The following is a 23,453-nucleotide window of genomic DNA, read 5'->3' on the forward strand; positions in this document are numbered from 1 at the left end:
CCCACGCCCCCTCTGCCCGCTGCACCTATGCTATCCTGGACGCTTCCAGGAAGCCTCCGCCTGGCACTTTCGCAGAAGGATGCACAACCGCTTCCACCTTCAAGCAGGACTGATATTTCCCTTCTTCCTTCTGATCCTCCTGGTCCCTCTTCTTCGTCATCGGTCGATTCTGGTTCTCGTGCCTCGTCCCTGTGGCCGTCTATCGCTCTGGCGGAGAGGGACGAATTGGGGGGTCGATAAGATATTCCAGAAAGCAGGCGATGAGTCACAATAACGTGGCTGAAGTATGTTGACCAGACCACACACTAGAAGGTGAAGGGACGACGACGTTTCGGTCCGTCCTGGACCATTCTCAAGTCGATTGATTCACAATCGACTTGAGAATGGTCCAGGACGGACCGAAACGTCGTCGTCCCTTCAACTTCTAATGTGTGGTCTGGTCAATATATTCCAGAAAGTTATCTAAGAATAACTCACATGTTATCAAACTCTTTCCTCTCTATTGTATGTCTCAGCACTGAGCTACACGTTGAACATTTTGTTCAGCTGTTCAGTAACTACAGATTTTGTGTATGTTTATTGGAGAATGTTGTTTGAATATGGTAAAAATGCTGTTTTTTTACATGTTAAAATGAGTTTTTCCTGCAATCATTGTAGGTATTTATGAGGAGAAGCGGTCAGTCGGTTCGACTATATGGCATTTGGGAGAGATATAAGGACAAGGTGGGATAGGACGGTGGGAAGGAATGGTGCACAATCATTTGGACCATCGGAGATCGAACGCCGACCTGCAAGAAACTGTTCTTCTTCTTAACCCCCCACCAACGTCGCCGCTCACCCACTGGTTATTATTGGCTTTTTGTGTATTCATATTCCTTTTCGTTCGCTTATCTATAGACCTCCACCTCCGGGAGGGAGCCGGTCGGCCGAGCGGACAGCACGCTGGACTTGTGATCCTGTGTTCCCGGGTTCGAACCCGGGCGCCGGCGAGAAACAATGGGCAGAGTTTCTTTCACCCTATGCCCTTGTTACCTAGCAATAAAATAGGTACCTGGGTGTTAGTCAGCTGTCACGGGCTGCTTCCTGGGGGTGGAGGCCTGGTCGAGGACCGGGCCGCGGGGACTAAAAAGCCCCGAAATCATCTCAAGATAACCTCAAGATAACCTCTCGACCATCTGGTCCACCACCTGCCTACCATCTCTCATCATCTCCCGTAGCAGCCTCCCTAAACGCCTCGACTAAGCATCTCTTTCTCCACTTCGGCCGCTGATATTTCCCACTCTAAGTTACAACATCATCTCTCTCACTAATGATCTCAGGTTGTGAACATGTTGGTTGTTACCGCGTGGTGTTGTGCTCCTCTGTGTGGTGATGAGAAAGAGTTAAGAGTGTGTCAGGTCACTTTGGTCATGATTCGTGTGTGGTTCAATCAGCACAGCAACTGAAAAAGGCATTTCGATTATCATTGGGGGTTTTGGGTGTTCATTATCTAAGTACAGGTGATATATATATATATATATATATATATATATATATATATATATATATATATATATATATCCTGGTTACCACTGTAAGTAATTAGCTGCGTTAGTTATCACACACACACACACACACACCACACACACACACACCACACACACACACACACACCACACACACACACACACCACACACACACACACCACACACACACACACACACACACACACACACAGTTTAGGCTCAGGAATCTGTACACCAGTTGATTGACGGTTGAGAGGCGGGACCAAAGAGCCAGAGCTCAACCCCCGCAAGCACAATTAGGTAAGTACAATTAGGTAAGTACACACACACACACACACCACACACACACACACACACACACACACACACACACACCACACACACACACACACCACACACACACACACACACACACACACACACACACACACACACACACACACACACACACACACACACACACACCACACACACACTACACACACACACACACACCACACACACACACACACACCACAAGCTGAGTGGACACTAATGACTCAATGATCGCGGACTCACAAAGAATGGAGTATAATCCCACCACTTATACCGCACTTTACACAGTATTCTCACCATTTAACTACACTCAGGTGATTTGCTACCAACCTCCCAGTATCTCTACTTATATTATCATTGATTATTCTTTATTTGCATTATTAATGCCTGCATCACAGTCGAGTTAATCACTACCCGCCACGGAGGAGAGCTTGGGAGAAAGAGGGTTAGAGGAAATGTTCTTAACAATCTGTTCCAATCGTTACAACTCTGGCTGGATCAAGATTGGTGGACAGCTGTCAAACTCACTTTGGCAAGAGCTATTAGCCTACACACAGAGGTCACACTAAAGCGATGCATCATGTGAACAAATCCACAAGGGCCGTGACCAGGATTCGAACCTGCGTCCGGGAGCATCCCAGACAATGAAAAAGATCTGATCTGGTCTACAAGACCAGATTAGAACGCCAATACGCTTCCGCAGTGATCTGGCTGTTACTTGGCGCTGATTGACATAAGGTGATTAGTTGTTAACTGATAATCCAGTGATTGGGTGGGATTAGTTGCGAGTGTTGAAATAAAATACATTGTACTATGTTTTATTTAATTTAGAGAATGCAAGACTTATTGATGTTGCGATCCGTATAATTATTTAACGTAAGAATATAATCGTACTGGTATATGCTCTTTGAGGATTAAAATAATTTGGCTAGACTCAATATAATCCTCGCACATTATTTTTTAATTAATAAGGATTTATTGTTTAAAAAGTTCCACAGCAAAGTAGAACACAATTGGACTTGGTGATTGGCGGACGAGCTTATGAAAACACTGAGTATATATATATATATATATATATATATATATATATATATATATATATATATATATATATATATATATATATATATATATATATATATATATATATATATATATATATATATATATATATATAATATTGTGTGTGTGTGTGTGTGTAAATCACGAAAATAAACACATGATGAAAAATGTGACAGTGTCAGACCACGAAGGAAGAATTGAAACAGGAATTTCCTTAAGTACTTTCGTATTTAATAGTACATCTCCAGAAGGAATCCTTCTGAAGATGTATTATTAAATACAAAAGTACTTAAGGAAATTCCTGTTTCAATTCTTTCCTTCGTGGTCTGACACTGTTATACATATATACAGAACATTTCATAATAATTTTTATGTAAGAATTGAAGGTGATTTATTTCTCAATATTTCCAAGATAAGGAAATACCTTTGAGGCTAGAGGTAGCTTGTCAGTTTTTTTTTTTTTTTGAGATATATACAAGAGTTGTTACATTCTTGTACAGCCACTAGTACGCGTAGCGTTTCGGGCAAGTCCTTAATCCTAATGGTCCCTGGAATACGATCCCCTGCCGCGAAGAATCGTTTTTTCATCCAAGTACACATTTTACTGTTGCGTTAAACAGAGGCTACAGTTAAGGAATTGCGCCCAGTAAATCCTCGCCGGCCAGGATACGAACCCATGACATAGCGCTCGCGGAACGCCAGGCGAGTGTCTTACCACTACACCACGGAGACTGCAATCAATTGTTGACAGTACTCCACAGCCTCTCTGGAGGGCACAGGAGGTGATAGGCCGGGCATCCTCCAGAGGTAAATCTTCCAAAATAATGACTCAGAGATAAAGCAGACCCCAGCCGGTCGTTAAGTGAGATTCGAGTCCTAATTCCCACAGAAAAACTTATAGTACTGATATAATTTCTGGCTTCTATCCCTTCCCTTCCCATTACTCAAGCCAGCTCCTCCTCCCAATACTCAAAAGAGCTCCTCTAGTTACTCAAGAGGGATCCTATTACCCGAGGCAGCTCCTCCTCCCAGTACCCAAGAGGCCTACTCATCCAGTTCCTCTCCACACCTCACGTAACCTAAAAGCGTGTCACCTTGTCACCTCCCTCCTTCCGACACTCGTTTCCACTATTCAGGGGAGGAATCTACCCATCCCTGCCTCTCCCACTGGGAAGGGGGAAGCTATCTACCCCATCCCTGCCTCTCCCACTGGGAAGGAGGAAGCTCTCTATCCATCTCTGCCTTTCCCACTGGGAAGGGGAAGTTCTCTACCCATCCCTACCTCTCCCACTGGGAAGGAGGGAGCTATCTACCCATCCCTACCTCTCCCACTGGGAAGGGGAAGTTCTCTACCCATCCCTACCTCTCCCACTGGGAAGGGGGGAGCTCCCTACCCATCCCTGCCTCTCCCACTGGGAAGGGGGAAGCTATCCACCCATCTCTGCCTCTCCCACTGGGAAGGGGGAAGCTATCCACCCATCCCTGCCTCTCCTACTGGGAAGGGGGAAGCTATCCACCCATCTCTGCCTCTCCTACTGGGAAGGGGGAAGCTATCCACCCATCCCTGCCTCTCCCACTGGGAAGGGGGAAGCTATCCACCCATCCCTACCTCTCCCACTGGGAAGGGAGAGTAAACCAGGGAGTTGAGATAAAGATAAACAGAGAGAGATTAGGAGCGGCATCGTAGGGAAACCATCTCTAAGTTAATACCTGTGATAGGTGAGAACAGCGGCCAGAAAGGTGATTGAGGCAAGCACGTCGGCCCTACCCACCAGTCCCGTCACCTGTGGAAAGGTAAACACCTGTGAGGGAAGAGGAAAGGTAAACACAACACCTGTGAGGGAAGAGGAAAGGTTAACACAACACCTGTGAGGGAAGAGGAAAGGTTAACACAACACCTGTAAGGGAAGAGGAAAGGTTAACACAACACCTGTGAGGGAAGAGGAAAGGTTAACACAACACCTGTGAGGGAAGAGGAAAGGTTAACACAACACCTGTGAGGGAAGAGGAAAGGTTAACACAACACCTGTGAGGGAAGAGGAAAGGTTAACACAACACCTGTAAGGGAAGAGGAAAGGTAAACACAACACATGTAAGGGAAGAGGAAAGGTTAACACAACACCTGTAAGGGAAGAGGAAAGGTAAACACAACACCTGTGAGGGAAGAGGAAAGGTAAACACAACACCTGTGAGGGAAGAGGAAAGGTTAACACAACACCTGTGAGGGAAGAGGAAAGGTTAACACAACACCTGTAAGGGAAGAGGAAAGGTTAACACAACACCTGTGAGGATATAATACCTTCCTTGACTTTGTCACTGCCTTTCTCTCATCTTTTCTCAAAGCCCATTTCTCTATCCTAAGACCTTCTATAGTGCCCTAAAAATATTCTATCCACTTTATCAACACCAATCTATTCCCTTTTACCACTACTAATCGAGCCAATCCCCTAACAAAATCCACCAATCCCTTTGAATTAACACATTCTATCCCACTCTTCAACACCAATCCAACAAATCCCTGATTTTAGGTGAATCTACCCTTCAATCTACCTCCCATCTACCAGAACCTGTCAAGGGTAGGCTACTGACCGCCTCGGTATGGATGGGGTGGATAGCAAACAGGAGCCCTGCGGATAGAGCCGTGCCCTGGGGCAGGCGCAGAAGGCGCAGCAGAAGCCGTGTCAGCAGCAGACATGCGCAGGAGTGAAGCAGAAGGTTTACCAAGTGGTAACCTATTGGGCGCAGACCCAACAGTTGATGGTTGATTCTGCAACAGAAGAAATGAAGCTTCATTGGTTGATGAAAGGTGTTGTTAATTTTTCTACGACATTGTCAAAATAATAATATTGATATTACTGGTTCATGATGATATCACGTATCAATTGATATTACTGGTTCTTGATGATATCACGTATCACTTGATATTACTGGTTCATGATGATATTACGTATCAATGATATCACGTATCAATTGATATTACTGGTTCATGATGATATCACGTATCAATTGATATTACTGATTCATGATGATATCACGTATCAACTGATATTACTGGTTCATGATGATATCACGTATCAATTGATATTACTGGTTCATGATATCACGTATCAATGATATCACATATCATTGATAGGAAAAGGGGGGGTGGTAGGGTTGTCAGATCACCTTTCTTAATAAGATTATTAGTCTCTAATATGTCAAGAGAGAAAGATTATAATATAGGATTCCCCTTTTATTTCTCAACGTTTCGTCAGATAATTTGACTATGACAATCTTCAGAAATACACACTGTGCACAAAAGGCTCAGATATACTACGCTTACATGCATGATTTATGAAGATTAAGCCACCCAAGAGGTGGCACGGGCATGAATAGCCCGTAAGATTACATACTTGTTGTTGTTTTTAATTTAGCTACTTAGATCGAAATGGACATGTAGCACGGGCTATGGTGAGCCCGTGAAGCTTACATGCAGTGACGTAGACGTTTATAAGTGTGTGGTGTTCACCTCACCCTATGCATCACCCAATCTCCAATACACACAGAAATCAAAATAGTTTGATGTATCAAACGAATAGTCGATATAAGGCAGCGTCTGGGATCCTCTCGGACGTAGGTTCGAATCCTCATCACGGCCCTTGTGGATTTGTTCATTTGATGCATCACGCTATTGTGATTCCTGTATGTACAGGAGACGAAGACAAAGCAAAGAAGAGAGGAAATGATGAAGCCAATTATATAGAGAGCCAGACATAGAGACAAAGAGTTGAAAACAAAGAGATGGAGAGACACAGAGATAGACAAAGCAACGCAGACATTGACAGAGATAGAGAGAAACAAAGACACATAAATAGACACAGACACAGACAAACACACAAATAGAAACAGAGCGAGACCGACAGAGAGAGACAGACAGAAAGAGACAGAGAGACGAAGACAGAGACGGACAAACGGGCTTGAACAAACGTCCTAAAATTATAATACTCTCCCTCCCACACCATAGTGGAAATGCTAATCCTATTAAATGACTCTGTGTGTGTAAACTAGTTACTTTACTTGGAGCATTTGGGTCGTCTGTATCGAATCATTAATTTAGGCAACGAGGCCTTGCCAACCACAGGCTTATCAGGCGCTTTCTACGTGTGCATTCATTACTGGGGGCGACACTGGTTCCTGCTCTCTCTCTCTCTCTCTCTCTCTCTCTCTCTCTCTCTCTCTCTCTCTCTCTCTCTCTCTCTCTCTCTCTCTCTCTCTCTCTCTCTCTCTCTCTCTGTCTGTCTGTCTGTCTGTCTCTCTCTCTCTCTCTCTCTCTCTCTCTCTCTCTCTCTCTCTCTCTCTCTCTCTCTCTCTCTCTCTCTCTCTCTCTCTCTGCGTAATGAGATTATCGTTTGATTGTTTGCATTAATGACGTGTCATTGATGGTTAGGTGGATGATGTTACATGTGTGTTCTGGTTGCAAGGTATCAATGGCAGACACACAGACAGAAATCCTGATAGCGTGATGCATCAAATGAACAAAATTTGTCGATTAAGGCAGCGTCTGGGATCCTTTTAAGGCGTAGGTTCGAGCCCTTATCACGGCCATTATGGATTTGTTTATCAATGGAAATTCTCGAATGTGTATGTCCAACAATGTGGTGATGGTGTTCAGCAAGAGCATATTCCAAAGCCTTTTGAATGGTTAACATCTTAAGTACAAGATGTTAACAAGTTAACTTAACAAGTTAAGTACGTGATTTAGACTGCAGTAAACTATGCCATTTCATGCCATAATTGCAGCTTCAGATTCATGTCTGTGCTGGTCTACTGATTCGTCTCTCAAGTATATGAAGCTGTCAGATGTGAAGCTTGTTTCTATATTCCTCTGTGCAATGTTGCATAACAAAGGGGGGGGTCACTAGGTAGATTTTTAGTTGTTCTTGATGAGCCATATTCTTAAAGTCTGCTGACAGTGATTCCTAAGAGACTTGTACAACAATGAATTGTTTCTGGTGATTACACAGTGAGTTCCCGCCAAACACACACCGAAACTACGACGTTGGTACATCGTTCGAACAAGTTTTAACACCTCCTAACCAGTTATAACAACCAATAGAGCAAGTTGTAACAACGTTCTAATTCGTCATAAACACGTTAAGCCAAGATGTAACAACTTTATTACGAGTTGTAACAAGCGGAAAATAGAGGCAGTTACGGTTTGTGTTTCCAGGGGCTGTCACCTGTTGCTAATGGAAGCTCTTCTGTCCCGAGTTAGTGACCCATTAATTATGTCTGTAACTGAACTGATTCTTGGACTGGTTAATATCTTAGACTGGTCAATATCTTGCTCTGGTTAATATCTTGGTCTGGTCAATATCTTGCTCTGGTCAATGTCTTGGTCTGGTCAATATCTTGGTCTGTTCAATATCTTGGTCTGGTCAATGTCTTGGTCTGGTCAATATCTTGCTCTGGTCAATATCTTGGTCTGGTCAATGTCTTGGTCTGGTCAATATCTTGCTCTGGTTAATATCTTGGTCTGACAGGCAGGTAGCTCTTTCAGACTTATTTCAACCGACGTAAGTTTAGTTTACAGACTTAGCCTTAATATTTTTGTCCATCTGGGAATAAATATTGACGAAAATAGAGGAGATGACGCAAAAGATGATGAAGCAGAAGAGAAAGAAGAAGAAGAAGATGGAGGTGACGCAGGAGGAGGAGGAGAAAATGTAAACAAATCAAGATGGTGATGTGTTTACAGTTTACAGTGAACACGAGGGACCTGAGACTACTGTGACACCCCGGTAGTGGGTCATGGTTCTAAGGCAGATAGAGAGCCGGGGCCCAGGAGCTGCAGGAGTTACATTATACCATCAATAAGCCTCCCGTTAAATAAACAGCTTAGTTTGGATCTAATGGTCTGTTGCTGTTGGAATTAATTTGTAATCGTTTATAATCTGAAGGCCTCGAGGTTGCCACCCTTGTGGTAATTTGGATTGATGGTGGTGGTTTGAATTGGCTGGTTGGTGGTGGTTGATGGTGGTGGTTGATGGTGGTGGTTTGATCTGGGTGGTTGATGATGGTGGTGGCCTATTCTAAAGGGTCCAGCTGGTTGCTGGAGGCATATATATATATATATATATATATATATATATATATATATATATATATATATATATATATATATATATATATATATATATATATATATATATATATAAGCCTATACTTGTATAAACCGCAAGTGAAGATTAACAATCTTTGGACAACACCCACCAGTGGGCCTCGAACCCAGAAAGCACAACTACCTTCCAGTAGCTGCCATAACTAGTACGCCTTAACCCACTACACCATCAGACCCTACAAAAGAAGTAGAGACTTCGAGATATATATACACCTCAAATATCTCCACTTCCCGAGGGCACTAGACAAGTGAGAGGTTACTCTGCGTTTGATGAAAAACGCAGAGTAACCTCTCACTTATCTGGTGCCCTCGGGAAGTGGAGATATTTGAGGTGTATATATATCTCGAAGTCTCTACTTCTTTTGTAGGGTCTGATGGTGTAGTGGGTTAAGGCGTACTAGTTATGGCAGCTACTGGAAGGTAGTTGTGCTTTCTGGGTTCGAGGCCCACTGGTGGGTGTTGTCCAAAGATTGATATATATATATATATATATATATATATATATATATATATATATATATATATATATATATATATATATCAAGGGCATTGTGACTAGTAATTGACTAGTCACAAACTTTAAATAACTGTATTTAAAATAGATGCTTTAATGGTAAAAAATAGTCGTTTGTAAATTGCCTAAAAAGTTTTAAATCTAGTTGACTGAAATTAACCTTTATTAACATTTAAAAACTACTATATAAAAATAGAAGCAGCGTGACTTTTCTTCAACTAATTGGAAACGTTAGAGAAACTTTTTTTGTGAGGACAGAGAGGTGACTACAGTGTCCTCATGTCTCAGGTGACCAGTTCCTTGTCCTCATGTCTCAGGTGACCAGTTCCTTGTCCTCATATCCAAGGTGACCAGTTCCTTGTCCTCATGTCTCAGGTGACCAGTTCCTTGTCCTCATGTCTCCGGTGACCAGTTCCTTGTCCTCATGTCTCAGGTGACCAGTTCCTTGTCCTCATGTCTCAGGTGACCAGTTCCTTGTCCTCATATCCAAGGTGACCAGTTCCTTGTCCTCATATCCAAGGTGACCAGTTCCTTGTCCTCATATCCAAGGTGACCAGTTCCTTGTCCTCATATCCAAGGTGACCAGTTCCTTGTCCTCATGTCTCAGGTGACCAGTTCCTTGTCCTCATGTCTCAGGTGACCAGTTCCTTGTCCTCATGTCTCAGGTGACCAGTTCCTTGTCCTCATGTCTCAGGTGACCAGTTCCTTGTCCTCATGTCTCAGGTGACCAGTTCCTTGTCCTCATGTCTCAGGTGACCAGTTCCTTGTCCTCATGTCTCAGGTGACCAGTTCCTTGTCCTCATGTCTCAGGTGACCAGTTCCTTGTCCTCATATCCAAGGTGACCAGTTCCTTGTCCTCATATCCAAGGTGACCAGTTCCTTGTCCTCATATCCAAGGTGACCAGTTCCTTGTCCTCATATCCAAGGTGACCAGTTCCTTGTCCTCATGTCTCAGGTGACCAGTTCCTTGTCCTCATGTCTCAGGTGACCAGTTCCTTGTCCTCATGTCTCAGGTGACCAGTTCCTTGTCCTCATGTCTCAGGTGACCAGTTCCTTGTCCTCATGTCTCAGGTGACCAGTTCCTTGTCCTCATGTCTCAGGTGACCAGTTCCTTGTCCTCATGTCTCAGGTGACCAGTTCCTTGTCCTCATGTCTCAGGTGACCAGTTCCTTGTCCTCATATCCAAGGTGACCAGTTCCTTGTCCTCATATTCCCTCTTTCTCCTGTACAGTTAAACTGGCTGAACGCTTTATCTTCACAATTATCCTGCTTCTGTGATTCCTTTAAACCAATGTTTTACAAAATACATTTTTTTTCTAGCTGTGTAAATTAAAGATTAATATCAGACTTTTCGCCCAAAACCATTGGGGGAGAGAACAGGTAATACTCTTAAGTGAAGAACTGTTTACTTGTAAATTAACGTCGATCAAATGACAAAGTAATTAATGTAATTCCCAGATTAAAAATGGTCTCATAATGACTTTAAATTCTTAAACAAAATTTTGGAACCTGTACAGAATTTTTTTTGTGGTGGAGTAGAGGGTTATTTCGTTTTTGATTATTTTAATTTTGTTTAATGTTATCACAATTTTTTCTGGTATATTGTTTCTCATTTTGTAAACCTTCATTTGCATGGAGCTAAGGTAATTATGAGGAGAAAGCACTAAGCCAGTATGAGTATATAGCCCCGGAATGAGGACAGAGTGAAGGAACCGTGCCAAATCACTTCCACCATCGGGGCTCGATCGCTCAATCCTGCAAAGAACCGTTCGACGCCCTTGGCTCTGCCGACCCATCCAAGAAGATGGCACTCATTGCTCGAACTCTTGTACACACACATTTCGTACCGTACCCCAGAAATATCAAAGGGCTTTTCCTTATCATACGCTGTAAATAGCTCCCAGTACAATCACCTTTTTTGGGGAAAAAAAAAGGTTTGAACGAGCGTGATTGGTTGAGAGGGCGTGGGAAAGCCTCAGGCGAACTAGGAGTGTCTGGGGGTAATTCACAGTTAACATGAAGCCGTTAACAAGTGATTTACAGTGAACATTAGCGAAAATTGCCTCTTGAACTCAATGAACCACCACCCATTAACGGTGATATATTGAGAAGGGACGAAAGAAATATTCTGAATGGTCATGAAACCTCTAACAATAACAAACTACTTACAGTGATATTTTGACGACAAACAAAAGATATTCTGAATGTTCACACAACATTTAATAATAGCAATGTATTTACAGTCATGCAGAGAGGACAAAGCCAAATGAATATTCTAACTGGTCATACAGCATTAACAAACACAAAATATTTACATTTAAGAGCTAATAAAATATTGTAAATGATCACACAGCATTAACAGTAAAGAGGCATTTACAAATGTTTTAGAGAGAGAGAGAGAGAAGATGTAAGTTTACTGAACGTTCTCCTTAGCTAGTAAAAGGAAGACACTTTTTAAACCATTTTGCGGAAGTCTGTGTTTGGTGTTGGGTTTAAAGCCAATCAGCCTCTGGAGGGTTATTAGGGTCTATCAACCTCTGGAGGGTTATTAGGGCCTATCAACCTCTGGAGGGTTATTAGGGCCTATCAACCTCTGGAGGGTTATTAGGGCCTATCAACCTCTGGAGGGTTATTAGGGCCTATCAACCTCTGGAGGGTTATTAAGGTCTATCAGCCTCTGGAGGGTTATTAGGGCCTATCAACCTCTGGAGGGTTATTAGGGTCTATCAACCTATGGAGGGTTATTAGGGTCTATCAACCTATGGAGGGTTATTAGGGTCTATCAACCTCTGGAGGGTTATTAGGGCCTATCAACCTCTGGAGGGTTATTAGGGTCTATCAACCTATGGAGGGTTATTAAGGTCTATCAACCTCTGGAGGGTTATTAGGGCCTATCAGCCTCTGGAGGGTTATTAGGGTCTATCAACCTCTGGAGGGTTATTAGGGTCTATCAACCTCTGGATGGTTATTAGGGTCTATCAGCCTCTGGAGGGTTATTAGGGTCTATCAGCCTCTGGAGGGTTATTAGGGCCTATCAACCTCTGGAGGGTTATTAGGGCCTATCAACCTCTGGAGGGTTATTAGGGTCTATCAGCCTCTGGAGGGTTATTAGGGTCTATCAACCTATGGAGGGTTATTAGGGTCTATCAACCTATGGAGGGTTATTAGGGTCTATCAACTTCTGGAGGGTTATTAGGGTCTATCAACCTCTGGAGGGTTATTAGGGTCTATCAACCTCTGGAGGGTTATTAGGGTCTATCAACCTCTGGAGGGTTATTAGGGTCTATCAACCTATGGAGGGTTATTAGGGTCTATCAACCTATGGAGGGTTATTAGGGCCTATCAACCTCTGGAGGGTTATTAGGGTCTATCAACCTATGGAGGGTTATTAGGGTCTATCAGCCTCTGGAGGGTTATTAGGGCCTATCAACCTATGGAGGGTTATTAGGGTCTATCAGCCTCTGGAGGGTTATTAGGGTCTATCAGCCTCTGGAGGGTTATTAGGGCCTATCAACCTATGGAGGGTTATTAGGGTCTATCAGCCTCTGGAGGGTTATTAGGGTCTATCAGCCTCTGGAGGGTTATTAGGGTCTATCAACCTCTGGAGGGTTATTAGGGCCTATCAGCCTCTGGAGGGTTATTAGGGCCTATCAGCCTCTGGAGGGTTATTAGGGTCTATCAGCCTCTGGAAGGTTATTAGGGCCAATCAATCTCTGGAGGGTTATTAGGGTCTATCAACCTCTGGAGGGTTATTAGGGTCTATCAACCTCTGGAGGGTTATTAAGGTCTATCAGCCTCTGGAAGGTTATTAGGGCCAATCAATCTCTGGAGGGTTATTAGGGCCTATCAACCTCTGGAGGGTTATTAAGACCTATCAACCTCTGGAGGGTTATTAAGACCCATCAACCTCTGGAGGGTTATTAAGACCTATCAACCTCTGGAGGGTTATTAAGACCCATCAACCTCTGGAGGGTTATTAGGGCCTATCAACCTCTGAAGGGTTATTAAAACCTATCAACCTCTGGAGTGTGGTGTATATATCTGTATATATATATATATATATATATATATATATATATATATATATATATATATATATATGTCGTACCTAGTAGCCAGAACGCACTTCTCAGCCTACTACGCAAGGCCCAATTTGCCTAATAAGCCAAGTTTTCATGAATTAATTGTTTTTCGACTACCTAACCTACCTAACCTAACCTAACCTAACTTTTTCGGCTACCTAACCTAACCTAACCTATAAAGATAGGTTAGGTTAGGTTAGGTAGGGTTGGTTAGGTTCGGTCATATATCTACGTTAATTTTAACTCCAATAAAAAAAATTGACCTCATACATAATGAAATGGGTAGCTTTATCATTTCACAAGAAAAAAATTAGAGAAAATGTATTAATTCAGGAAAACTTGGCTTATTAGGCAAATCGGGCCTTGAATAGTAGGCCGAGAAGTGCGTTCTGGCTACTAGGTGCGACATATATATATATATATATATATATATATATATATATATATATATATATATATATATATATATATATATATATATACACACACACACACATCTTGGTGCATATCCCCCCCCCCTCTGATAGACTATGTCTCATAGTAAAAATTATTTTATTTAAAAACAATTTACATATTTACGAAAAAAATATGTGATATACCATTATAAAATTGTCGTTATTTAGTCCTCCACTTCACTCCTTGTTTAGCTAATTGTTTATGAGACAATATGAATATTTTGTACCCATTAGAAACGTCCTCGATATGTTTACAGAATGACAATTCCTGTATTCTTACGGAACCGCCGGAAACACACAAGATTCTCGCTTTATTATGCAAAACTGTGTACCAACGATGACAGAAATGAAGCCAGGTGAGGGAAGGAATAGTCCTCACCTGCCATAAGTGTTGGTGAGCTTCGACCCCCCTCACAATCAACCCGTTCTCGCACTTTTTCACAGTCAATATTGACTTATTAAATATGTGCATATGTGACATACTAAACATACTAGTTTACCTTGAAAAGCTTCATAGAAAACACCGACCTTACTTAACCTTCTTAGTATGTTAAGATAAGCATCTTATTGCTTCGTAATTACAATTATTACTTAACCTATACCTATAATAGGTTAAGTAATAATTTTTAATTACGAAGCAATAAGATGCTTATCTTAACATACTAAGAAGGTTAGGTAAGGTCGGTGTTTTCTATGAAGCTTTTCAAGGTCAACTAGTATATTTAGTATGTCACATATGCACGTATTTAATAAGTCAATATTGACTATACGAAAGTGCGAGAACGGGTTGTGCACAATCAGTACTCATGACAATTCCCTTCACGCGGGAAACATTTCCTCCGTCGGGGAATTAATTCTCACTAAGAGCCTTGTCGTAGCTCAGTCGATTAAGGCAGTGTCTTGGATGCTCCCGGACGCAGGTTCGAATCCTCGTCACGGCCCTTGTGGATTTGCTCACTAAGAGCCTTCGAGGAAGCCGTTGCTGTTGTTGTTGTTTAAGATTTGCTACCTGGAACACAAAGTTCCAAGTAGCACGGGCTATGGTGAGCCCGTATGATGGAAAGCCGTTACTGGAGAACCCGAAGCTTGCCACTGCTCATGGCAACTGTAATTCGTCCACACATTGCATCTCATTTTGCACGCTAACGAGGCTAACGTGCAAAACGCGGCTGTTTAAGAGAATTAATGCACCTTAATTCAGACGCTTCCTCGGGATATAAGCCGCACTCACGACAGGTTAATTGGGTTAATTTGTCTACCTTCGCATGCTAATGATAGGGCGTAAGGTCTTCAGAAGAGAGAGAGAGAGAGAGGGGTTAGCTTCGGGCTAGTTCGTCACACAGTTTGAAGCGTAGATGGACTGGTTCGTTACACAGTTTGAAGCGTAGATGGGCTGGTTCGTTACACAGTTTGAAGCGTAGATGGGCTGGTTCGTCACACAGTTTGAAGCGTAGATGGGCTGGTTCGTCACAGAGTTTGAAGCGTAGATGGGCTGGTTCGTTACACAGTTTGAAGCGTAGATGGGCTGGTTCGTCACACAGTTTGAAGCGTAGATGGGCTGGTTCATCACACAGTTTGAAGCGTAGATGGGCTGGTTCGTCACACAGTTTGAAGCGTAGATGGGCTGGTTCGTCACACAGTTTGAAGCGTAGATGGACTGGTTCGTCACACAGTTTGAAGCGTAGATGGACTGGTTCGTCACACAGTTTGAAGCGTAGATTTGACAGAGCCCAATAGGCTTTGAAACCTGTACACCAGTTGATTTAAAATGAAGAGGTGGGGAACCAAAGAGCTAAAGCTCAACGCTAAAAAGCGAAAGTAGGAAAGATAATGAGTCAATTGCCTGAAAATAGTGAGAATGTTTCGGAACTCAGAAGAAAGTACCCCGTAATATGCGACTCGAAAGTACCCACAATGCACGTCGTCAAAGTTCTAAGCCAGCGCAGCAAACAAGGCATTTCCGAGTGATTCATAGCGGAAGTGCACGGCAGTACAGCGTCCCGAATGGACGCTACAACTCATGGTGAGTAACGATACATCCGCCGGGCTAATTGCTGGCCCGGAAGGTCAATCAGGGGGCCTTGAAAGCCGCAAGTTCAAAAAGAACTTTGCGTTTGATGTTTTGATAATGCTGATGGATTATTGTGCCGCACACGTGGAGCTTAGAGGAAGGAAAACACACACACACACACACACACACACACACAGGAGGTATGGAGTATGGAGGCTGACTCCATGCACAGTTTCAAGTGTAGATATGATAGAGCCCAGTAGGCTCAGGAATCTGTACACCAGTTGATTGACAGTTGAGAGGCAGAACCAAAGAGCCAAAGCTCAACCCCCGCAAGGACAATTAGGTGAGTACACACACACAGACACACACACACACACACACACACACACACACACACACACACACACACACACACACACACACACACACACACACACACACACACACACACACACACACACACACACACACACACACACACAGGAATCTGTACACCAGTTGATTGACAGTTGAGAGGCAGGACCAAAGAGCCAAAGCTCAACCCCCGCAAGCACAAATAGGTGAGTACAAATAGGTGAGTACACACACACATACATACACATACACACACTGAGTGCCCAAATGAGCCACAGAGATATTAGAAAGAACTTTTTTAGTGTCAGAGTGGTTGACAAATGGAATGCATTAGGGGGTGATGTGGTGGAGGCTGACTCCATACACAGTTTCAAGTGTACATATGACAGAGCCCGATAGGCTCAGGAATCTGTACACCTGTTGATTGACGGTTGAGAGGCGGGACCAAAGAGCCAGAGCTCAACCCCCGCAAACACAACTAGGTGAGTACAACTAGGTGAGTACACACACACACACACACACACACACACACACACTTAGTAGCTCTGCTACTAAGAGAAGGTTGGAGTTTCGAAGAGATGGTAATTCAGAACTGTGAAGGTTTCAGTGACTACATTTCAGGCACCATAGCAACTGGAGGACAGAAAATTATAATAGTAGTCATATATAACCCCCCACCGAATGACAGAAGACCCAGACAGGAATATGATAGAAACAACTTGGCCACCATCAATATAATAGAGAGAGCAGCTTCTGTGGCTAGCAGGAACGGATCACATCTGGAGAGAAGAGACTTCGTGACAACCCATCAACATGGGTTCAGGGAGGGTAAATCTTGCCTTACAGGATTGATAGAATTCTACGATCAGGTGACAAAGATTAAACAAGAAAGAGAAGGGTGGGCGGACTGCATTTTTTTGGACTGTCGGAAAGCCTTTGACACAGTACCCCATAAAAGGTTGATGCATAAGCTAGAGAAACAGGCAGGAGTAACTGGTAGGGCGCTCCAGTGGATAAGGGAGTACCTAAACAATAGGAAGCAGAGAGTTACAGTGAGGGGTGAGACCTCAGACTGGCGTGATGTCACCAGTGGAGTCCCACAGGGCTCTGTACTTGGACCTATCCTGTTTCTGATATACGTAAATGATCTCCCAGAGGGTATAGACTCATTCCTCTCAATGTTTGCTGACGACGCCAAAATTATGAGAAGGATTAAGACAGAGGAGGACAGCTTGAGGCTTCAAGAAGACCTGGACAAGCTGCAGGAATGGTCGAACAAATGGCTGTTAGAGTTTAATCCAAGCAAATGTAATGTAATGAAGATAGGGGTAGGAAGCAGGAGACCAGATACAAGGTATCACTTGGGAGATGAAATACTTCAAGAGTCCGAGAGAGAGAAAGACCTGGGGGTTGATATCACGCCAGACCTGTCCCCTGATGCTCATATCAAGAGGATAACAGCAGCAGCATATGCCAGGTTGGCTAACATAAGAACGGCCTTTAGAAACTTGTGTAAGGAATCTTTCAGAACATTATATACCACATATGTCAGACCAATCCTGGAGTATGCGGCACCAGCATGGAGTCCATATCTAGTCAAGCATAAGACTAAAATGGAAAAGGTTCAAAGGTTTGCCACCAGACTAGTACCCGAGCTGAGAGGTATGAGCTACGAGGAGAGACTACGGGAATTAAACCTCACTTCGTTGGAAGACAGAAGAGTTAGGGGGGACATGATCACCACATTCAAGATCCTCAAGGGAATTGACAGGGTTGATAAAGACAGGCTGTTTAACACAAGGGGCACACGCACTAGGGGACACAGGTGTAAACTGAGTGCCCAAATGAGCCACAGAGATATTAGAAAGAACTTTTTTAGTGTCAGAGTGGTTGACAAATGGAATGCATTAGGAAGTGATGTGGTGGAGGCTGACTCCATACACAGTTTCAAGTGTAGATATGATAGAGCCCAATAGGCTCAGGAACCTGTACACCTGTTGATTGACAGTTGAGAGGCGGGACCAAAGAGCCAGAGCTCAATCCCCGCAAGCACAACTAGGTGAGTACAACTAGGTGAGTACACACACACACACACACGTTATAAAGCGTTATACGACAAAGAGTGCTGGGAAGACGGGACACTACGAGCGTAGCTCTCATCCTGTAACTACACTTAGGTAATTACACACACATACACACACACACACACACACACACACACACACACACACACACACACACACACACACACACACACACACACACACACACACACACACACACACACACACACACACACACACACACACACCAAAAAAAGGCGTTCACTAACTGCTTGGTAATATATCTCCCCCCCCCCCCAAACAAAAAAAAATCAGCATTCTGTTTATACCATGAAATTATACACATAACTGACAAGATTAAATATTTAATTCATAAACCCGAAATCCAATATCAGGCGATTAATATCATTTGCATGTCCATTTAATTAAACCAGCTTTTTGGTATTTGGAAACTCTCTGTTGGATTTGCGTTAGATCTGCCGGCCGGGGGGGGGGGGGAGTGGGAGGGGAGGTGGGGGAGGGGGAGAGGGGGGAAGGGGGGCGGGGGGCGGGGATTCCATTCTGCACTGATATTGTGAAATATAGAGTTAAAACAACAAAAGCATTAATAAATATCGATTGGTGTGTGTGTGTGTGTGTGTGTGTGTGTGTGTGTGTGTGTGTGTGTGTGTGTGTGTGCGTGTGTGTGTACTCACCTAATTGTGCTTGCGGGGATTGAGCTTTGGCTCTTTGGTTCCGCCTCTCAACTGTCAATCAACTGGTGTACAGGTTCCTGAGCCTACTGGGCTCTATCATATCTGCACTAGAAGCTGTGTATGGAGTCAGCCTCCATACTCCATACCTCCTGTTTGTGTGTGTGTGTGTGTGTGTGTGTGTGTGTGTGTGTGTGTGTGTGTGTGTGTGTGTGTGTGTGTGTGTGTGTGTGTGTGTGTGTGTGTGTGTGTGTGTGTGTGTGTGTGTGGTGTGTGTGTTAGAGAGTGGACAAAATATATAGCAAGTCCAGGCAAGACAGATGGACACAGGGTCGAAACTAGAAACTTTACAGATGAAAGAATGTAGGAGTAGTGAACAACTGACATGAGATGATTAGTTGAAGAGTAGTGAGCAAGTGGAACGAGAGTTGAAAGGTGAAGGAATTGACGGCCTAACTACATAAATAGAATTCAAGACAGCATCCCAAGTTAGAGTTCCGGGAATCAATGCCTCAGGCGACTGTAGAACGAACAAGTGGGGGCCCAGTAACTAGAGCTCGCCCTTCAACCACATATAGGTGAGTACGTGTAGGTGAATTCACGAATAAATAATCATATTCTCTCAGGGGAAAAACAGAGCCATTTCAAGATGCTGTTAAAAATAGAAAGTTCGAAAGGAACTATTTTCTCTCTCTCTCTCTCTCTCTCTCTCTCTCTCTCTCTCTCTCTCTCTCTCTCTCTCTCTCTCTCTCTCTCTCTCTCTCTCTCTCTCTCTCTCTCTCTCTCTCTCTCTCTCTCTCTCTCTCTCTCCCCTGGTATTTCTGTTCTTGTTTTCATCTTCTTTTTCTTTAGTCTTTTCTATATATATGCAAAAATATGGAAGATGTACAAAATATATATGTACAAAATATAGATGTATATACGTAAATACGAACGTATGTGGTATACATACTAAAATATGTTGTATATATACCAATATACATAAAATGCAAAAGTATGTGGTATATAAGAACAATATGTGAAATATGTTGACCGCACCTCACTGGAAAGGGAAGGGACGACGACGTTTCGGTCCGTCCTGGACCATTCTCAAGTCGACAATCGACTTGAGAATGGTCCAGGACGGACCGAAACGTCGTCGTCGTCCCTTTACCTTCTAGTGTGTGGTCTGGTCAACATATTTCAGCCACGTTATTGTGACTCCTCGTCTGCAATATGTGAAATATATACGAAAATATATATACTAAGGCAGGCTTCTGACCATCACCAGTTCACGAATTCAAGTCATTTCATCCCTCCATTGTGTATTTAATTGTGATTTACTTAAATATATGTAAACAAAAAAGTATGTGGTACATATAGAGGTATATATGTAATGTTCAATAAAATATGTGGTATATAGAAAACTATGATGTATATATATCACAAAAATATGATATGTACTAAAATATGTGATGTAGATCAACTGTGATATATATATATATATATATATATATATATATATATATATATATATATATATATATATATATATATATATATATGGGAAATATATAAATCAACATATTATAATATCACGAAAAACACAATTTAGACTCAAGTGGGCTCAATGTGGATTTCCATAATTATGTAAATTACCAAATAATTTACAAGCAAACTGAAAAAATCTGCTCTGGAATTCTTCTTTAATAATTGTTCATGCTAAAATGCGTGAAATGGATTAGAGCAACATAGGTTGATCAGCATGATTGCAGAGCAATGATTAGCATTAATGTAGAGACATGGAGCCATGTTGATAAGCATGATTGTAGCAGCTATAGAGAACTCTGAAGTCTATATTGATTATATGGGTATATATATCTTCCAGTGAAGGATGCAGGGTTGCTGAGTTCTATTCCCCAAGCCCGGCCCGAGGCCAGGCTTGACGTGTGAGAGTTTGGTCCACCAGGCTGTTGCTTGGAGCGGCTCGAGCAGGCCCACATACCCACCACAGCCCGGTTGGTCCGGCACTCCTTAGAGGAAACAATCTAGTTTCCTTTTGAAGTCCTCCCAGCTATAGTGCCAGCCCCCAGCAGCAGTGCCAGCCCCCAGAAACAGTGCCAGCCCCCAGCAACAGTGCCAGCCCCCAGCAGCAGTGCCAGCCCCCAGAAACAGTGCCAGCCCCCAGCAACAGTGCCAGCCCCCAGCAACAGTGCCAGCCCCAGCAGAAGTGCCAGCCCCCAGCAACAGTGCCAGCCCCCAGCAACAGTTCCAGCAACAGTGCTAGCCCCCAGCAACAGTGCCAGCCCCTAGCAACAGTGCCACCCTCCCCAGCAGCAGTGCCAACCTCCCAGCAACAGTGCCAGCCCCCAGCAACAGTGCCAGCCCCCAGCAGGAGTGCCAACACTCCCAGCAACAGTGCCAGCCCCCAGCAGGAGTGCCAACACTCCCAGCAACAGTACCAGCCCCCAGCAACAGTGCCAGCCCCCCGGAAACAGTGCCAGTCCCCAGCAGGAGTGCCAACACTCCCAGCAGTAGTGTTAGTAATACCCAGGAACTCAGGCAAGGCACACTATCGACCACAGTGCGCGGAGTAAACACATAAACAGCTGCAAATCAATGGCCGAACATATGACTTTAAATAATTCAACCTTCTTATGGCGATGCCCACTGGAGTGTGCGTGTGTGTGTGTGTGTGTGTGTGTGTGTGTGTGTGTGTGTGTGTGTGTGTGTGTGTGTGTGTGTGTGTGTGTGTGTGTGTGTGTGTGTGTGTGTGTGTGTACTCACCTAGTTGTGCTTGCGGGGGTTGAGCTCTGGCTCTTTGGTCCCGCCTCTCAACCGTCAATCAACAAGTGTACAGATTCATGAGCCTACTGCATGGGCTCTATCTTCACTTGAAACTGTGTATGGAGTCAGCCTCCACCACATCACTCCCTAATGCATTCCATTTGTCAACCACTCTGACACTAAAAATGTTCTTTCTAATATCTCTGTGGCTCATTTGGACACTCAGTTTCCACCTGTGTGTGTGTACTCACCTATTTGTGCCTCTAGGGTCAAGCACTAGCTCTTGAACCCCGCTTTTCTAGCCTTCGGGTGATTATCAATTTCCCTGTCATATCTACTTGTAAAGTTATGAATACAGTTAGCTTCAACAACCTGCTCATTTAGTTAATTCGATTTTCCCACTAAAAGAAAACTTTCTATTACCTCTATGTCATCTGAATCTCAAGCTTCCATCCATACCCTCTTGTCTTATTGGTATTCATTGTGAACTTTTCTTCTTTTTCCACTCTGTAAATCCCCCTTTAAGTATTTTATATGTCTCTATCATGTCTTCTCTCTAGTCAACTGGTCGTTAACTATCATATTCCTTCTATATAGGAGTTTTTTTTGCTTTTGTAATAATGTAATTTTTATAGTCTTTTTCCGACACTTTTCTTATATGTATTCGTTCCCAGCATCTGTTGAAGGTTTTCTCTGTCCTTTGACCTCTATATTTCTTCCACTTTTGTTTTTTTTTCGTTTTTGGATCTTAGAAATATGTATTGATCAACGGGTTATTAAATTTTCTCCTACTTATTTTCTCTAACTGTTGCGACGAATCTCTCTTTGTGTCTCTTTGCATCTCAGTTTGACTTGATCTATCATTTCCTCGATTGTCTTCTTTCTAAGTGCTTTCTAAGTGCTTTCCCTCACTGTACACTTTCTAATATACTCTCTTACTTTTATGTAATCCCCTTTTCTATAGTCTACTCACCTTTCCCTGACCCCTTTTGTCTTTTGGTCATTGTTTTAAGTTTGATTATGAAGTCAAATACCAGGAAGTAATGATCACTGGCTCCTAGTGGTACTTCATGCTTAAAGTTCACGATGTCTTCCTCATTCTGGGTGAAGATCAGGTCCAAGAGGCTTAAACCCGCCAAACACACACCGAAACTACGACGTTGGTACAACGTTCGAACAAGTTTTAACACCTCCTAACCAGTTATAACAACCAATATAGCAAGTTGTAACAACGTTGTAATACGTCATAAACACGTTAAGCCAAGATGTAACAACTTTATTAGATGTTGTAACAAGTGGAAAATAGAGACAGTTTCGGTTTGTGTTTCCAGGCTTGGTGTATCTCCTCCCCCTTGTCTCTTGTGTCAGCCTTTACAGGCTGCGTTGAAAAGTTTCTTTTTACAACTTCTACTAATTTCTCTCTCCACGTTTCATCGTCACTATAAGGATTTTTATCTCTCTGTGATTTAG

At 43.1% G+C, this 23,453-nt stretch overlaps 1 protein-coding gene and 1 long non-coding RNA gene across 2 annotated transcripts; one reads left to right on the forward strand and one right to left on the reverse strand.

Annotated features, from left to right (window-relative positions):
- Positions 1 to 20: 20 nt before the first annotated feature.
- LOC138354430 (uncharacterized) lies at positions 21 to 5,647 on the reverse strand. Its single transcript, XR_011223558.1, has 3 exons — positions 5,473 to 5,647; positions 4,594 to 4,667; positions 21 to 207 (listed from the first exon to the last, which is right to left on the reverse strand). It is a non-coding gene; the product is annotated as an uncharacterized lncRNA (long non-coding RNA).
- Positions 5,648 to 8,511: 2,864 nt separating this feature from the next.
- On the forward strand, positions 8,512 to 21,793 carry LOC138354504 (putative small proline-rich protein 5). The gene is made up of 2 exons (XM_069308863.1): positions 8,512 to 8,588; positions 21,271 to 21,793. The coding sequence occupies exons 1-2, from the start codon at positions 8,512 to 8,514 to the stop codon at positions 21,791 to 21,793; spliced, it is 600 nt and encodes a 199-aa protein (XP_069164964.1).
- Positions 21,794 to 23,453: the final 1,660 nt, after the last annotated feature.

This window comes from Procambarus clarkii, chromosome 63 (assembly GCF_040958095.1).
Source record: "Procambarus clarkii isolate CNS0578487 chromosome 63, FALCON_Pclarkii_2.0, whole genome shotgun sequence".
Classification (NCBI taxonomy): domain Eukaryota; kingdom Metazoa; phylum Arthropoda; class Malacostraca; order Decapoda; family Cambaridae; genus Procambarus; species Procambarus clarkii.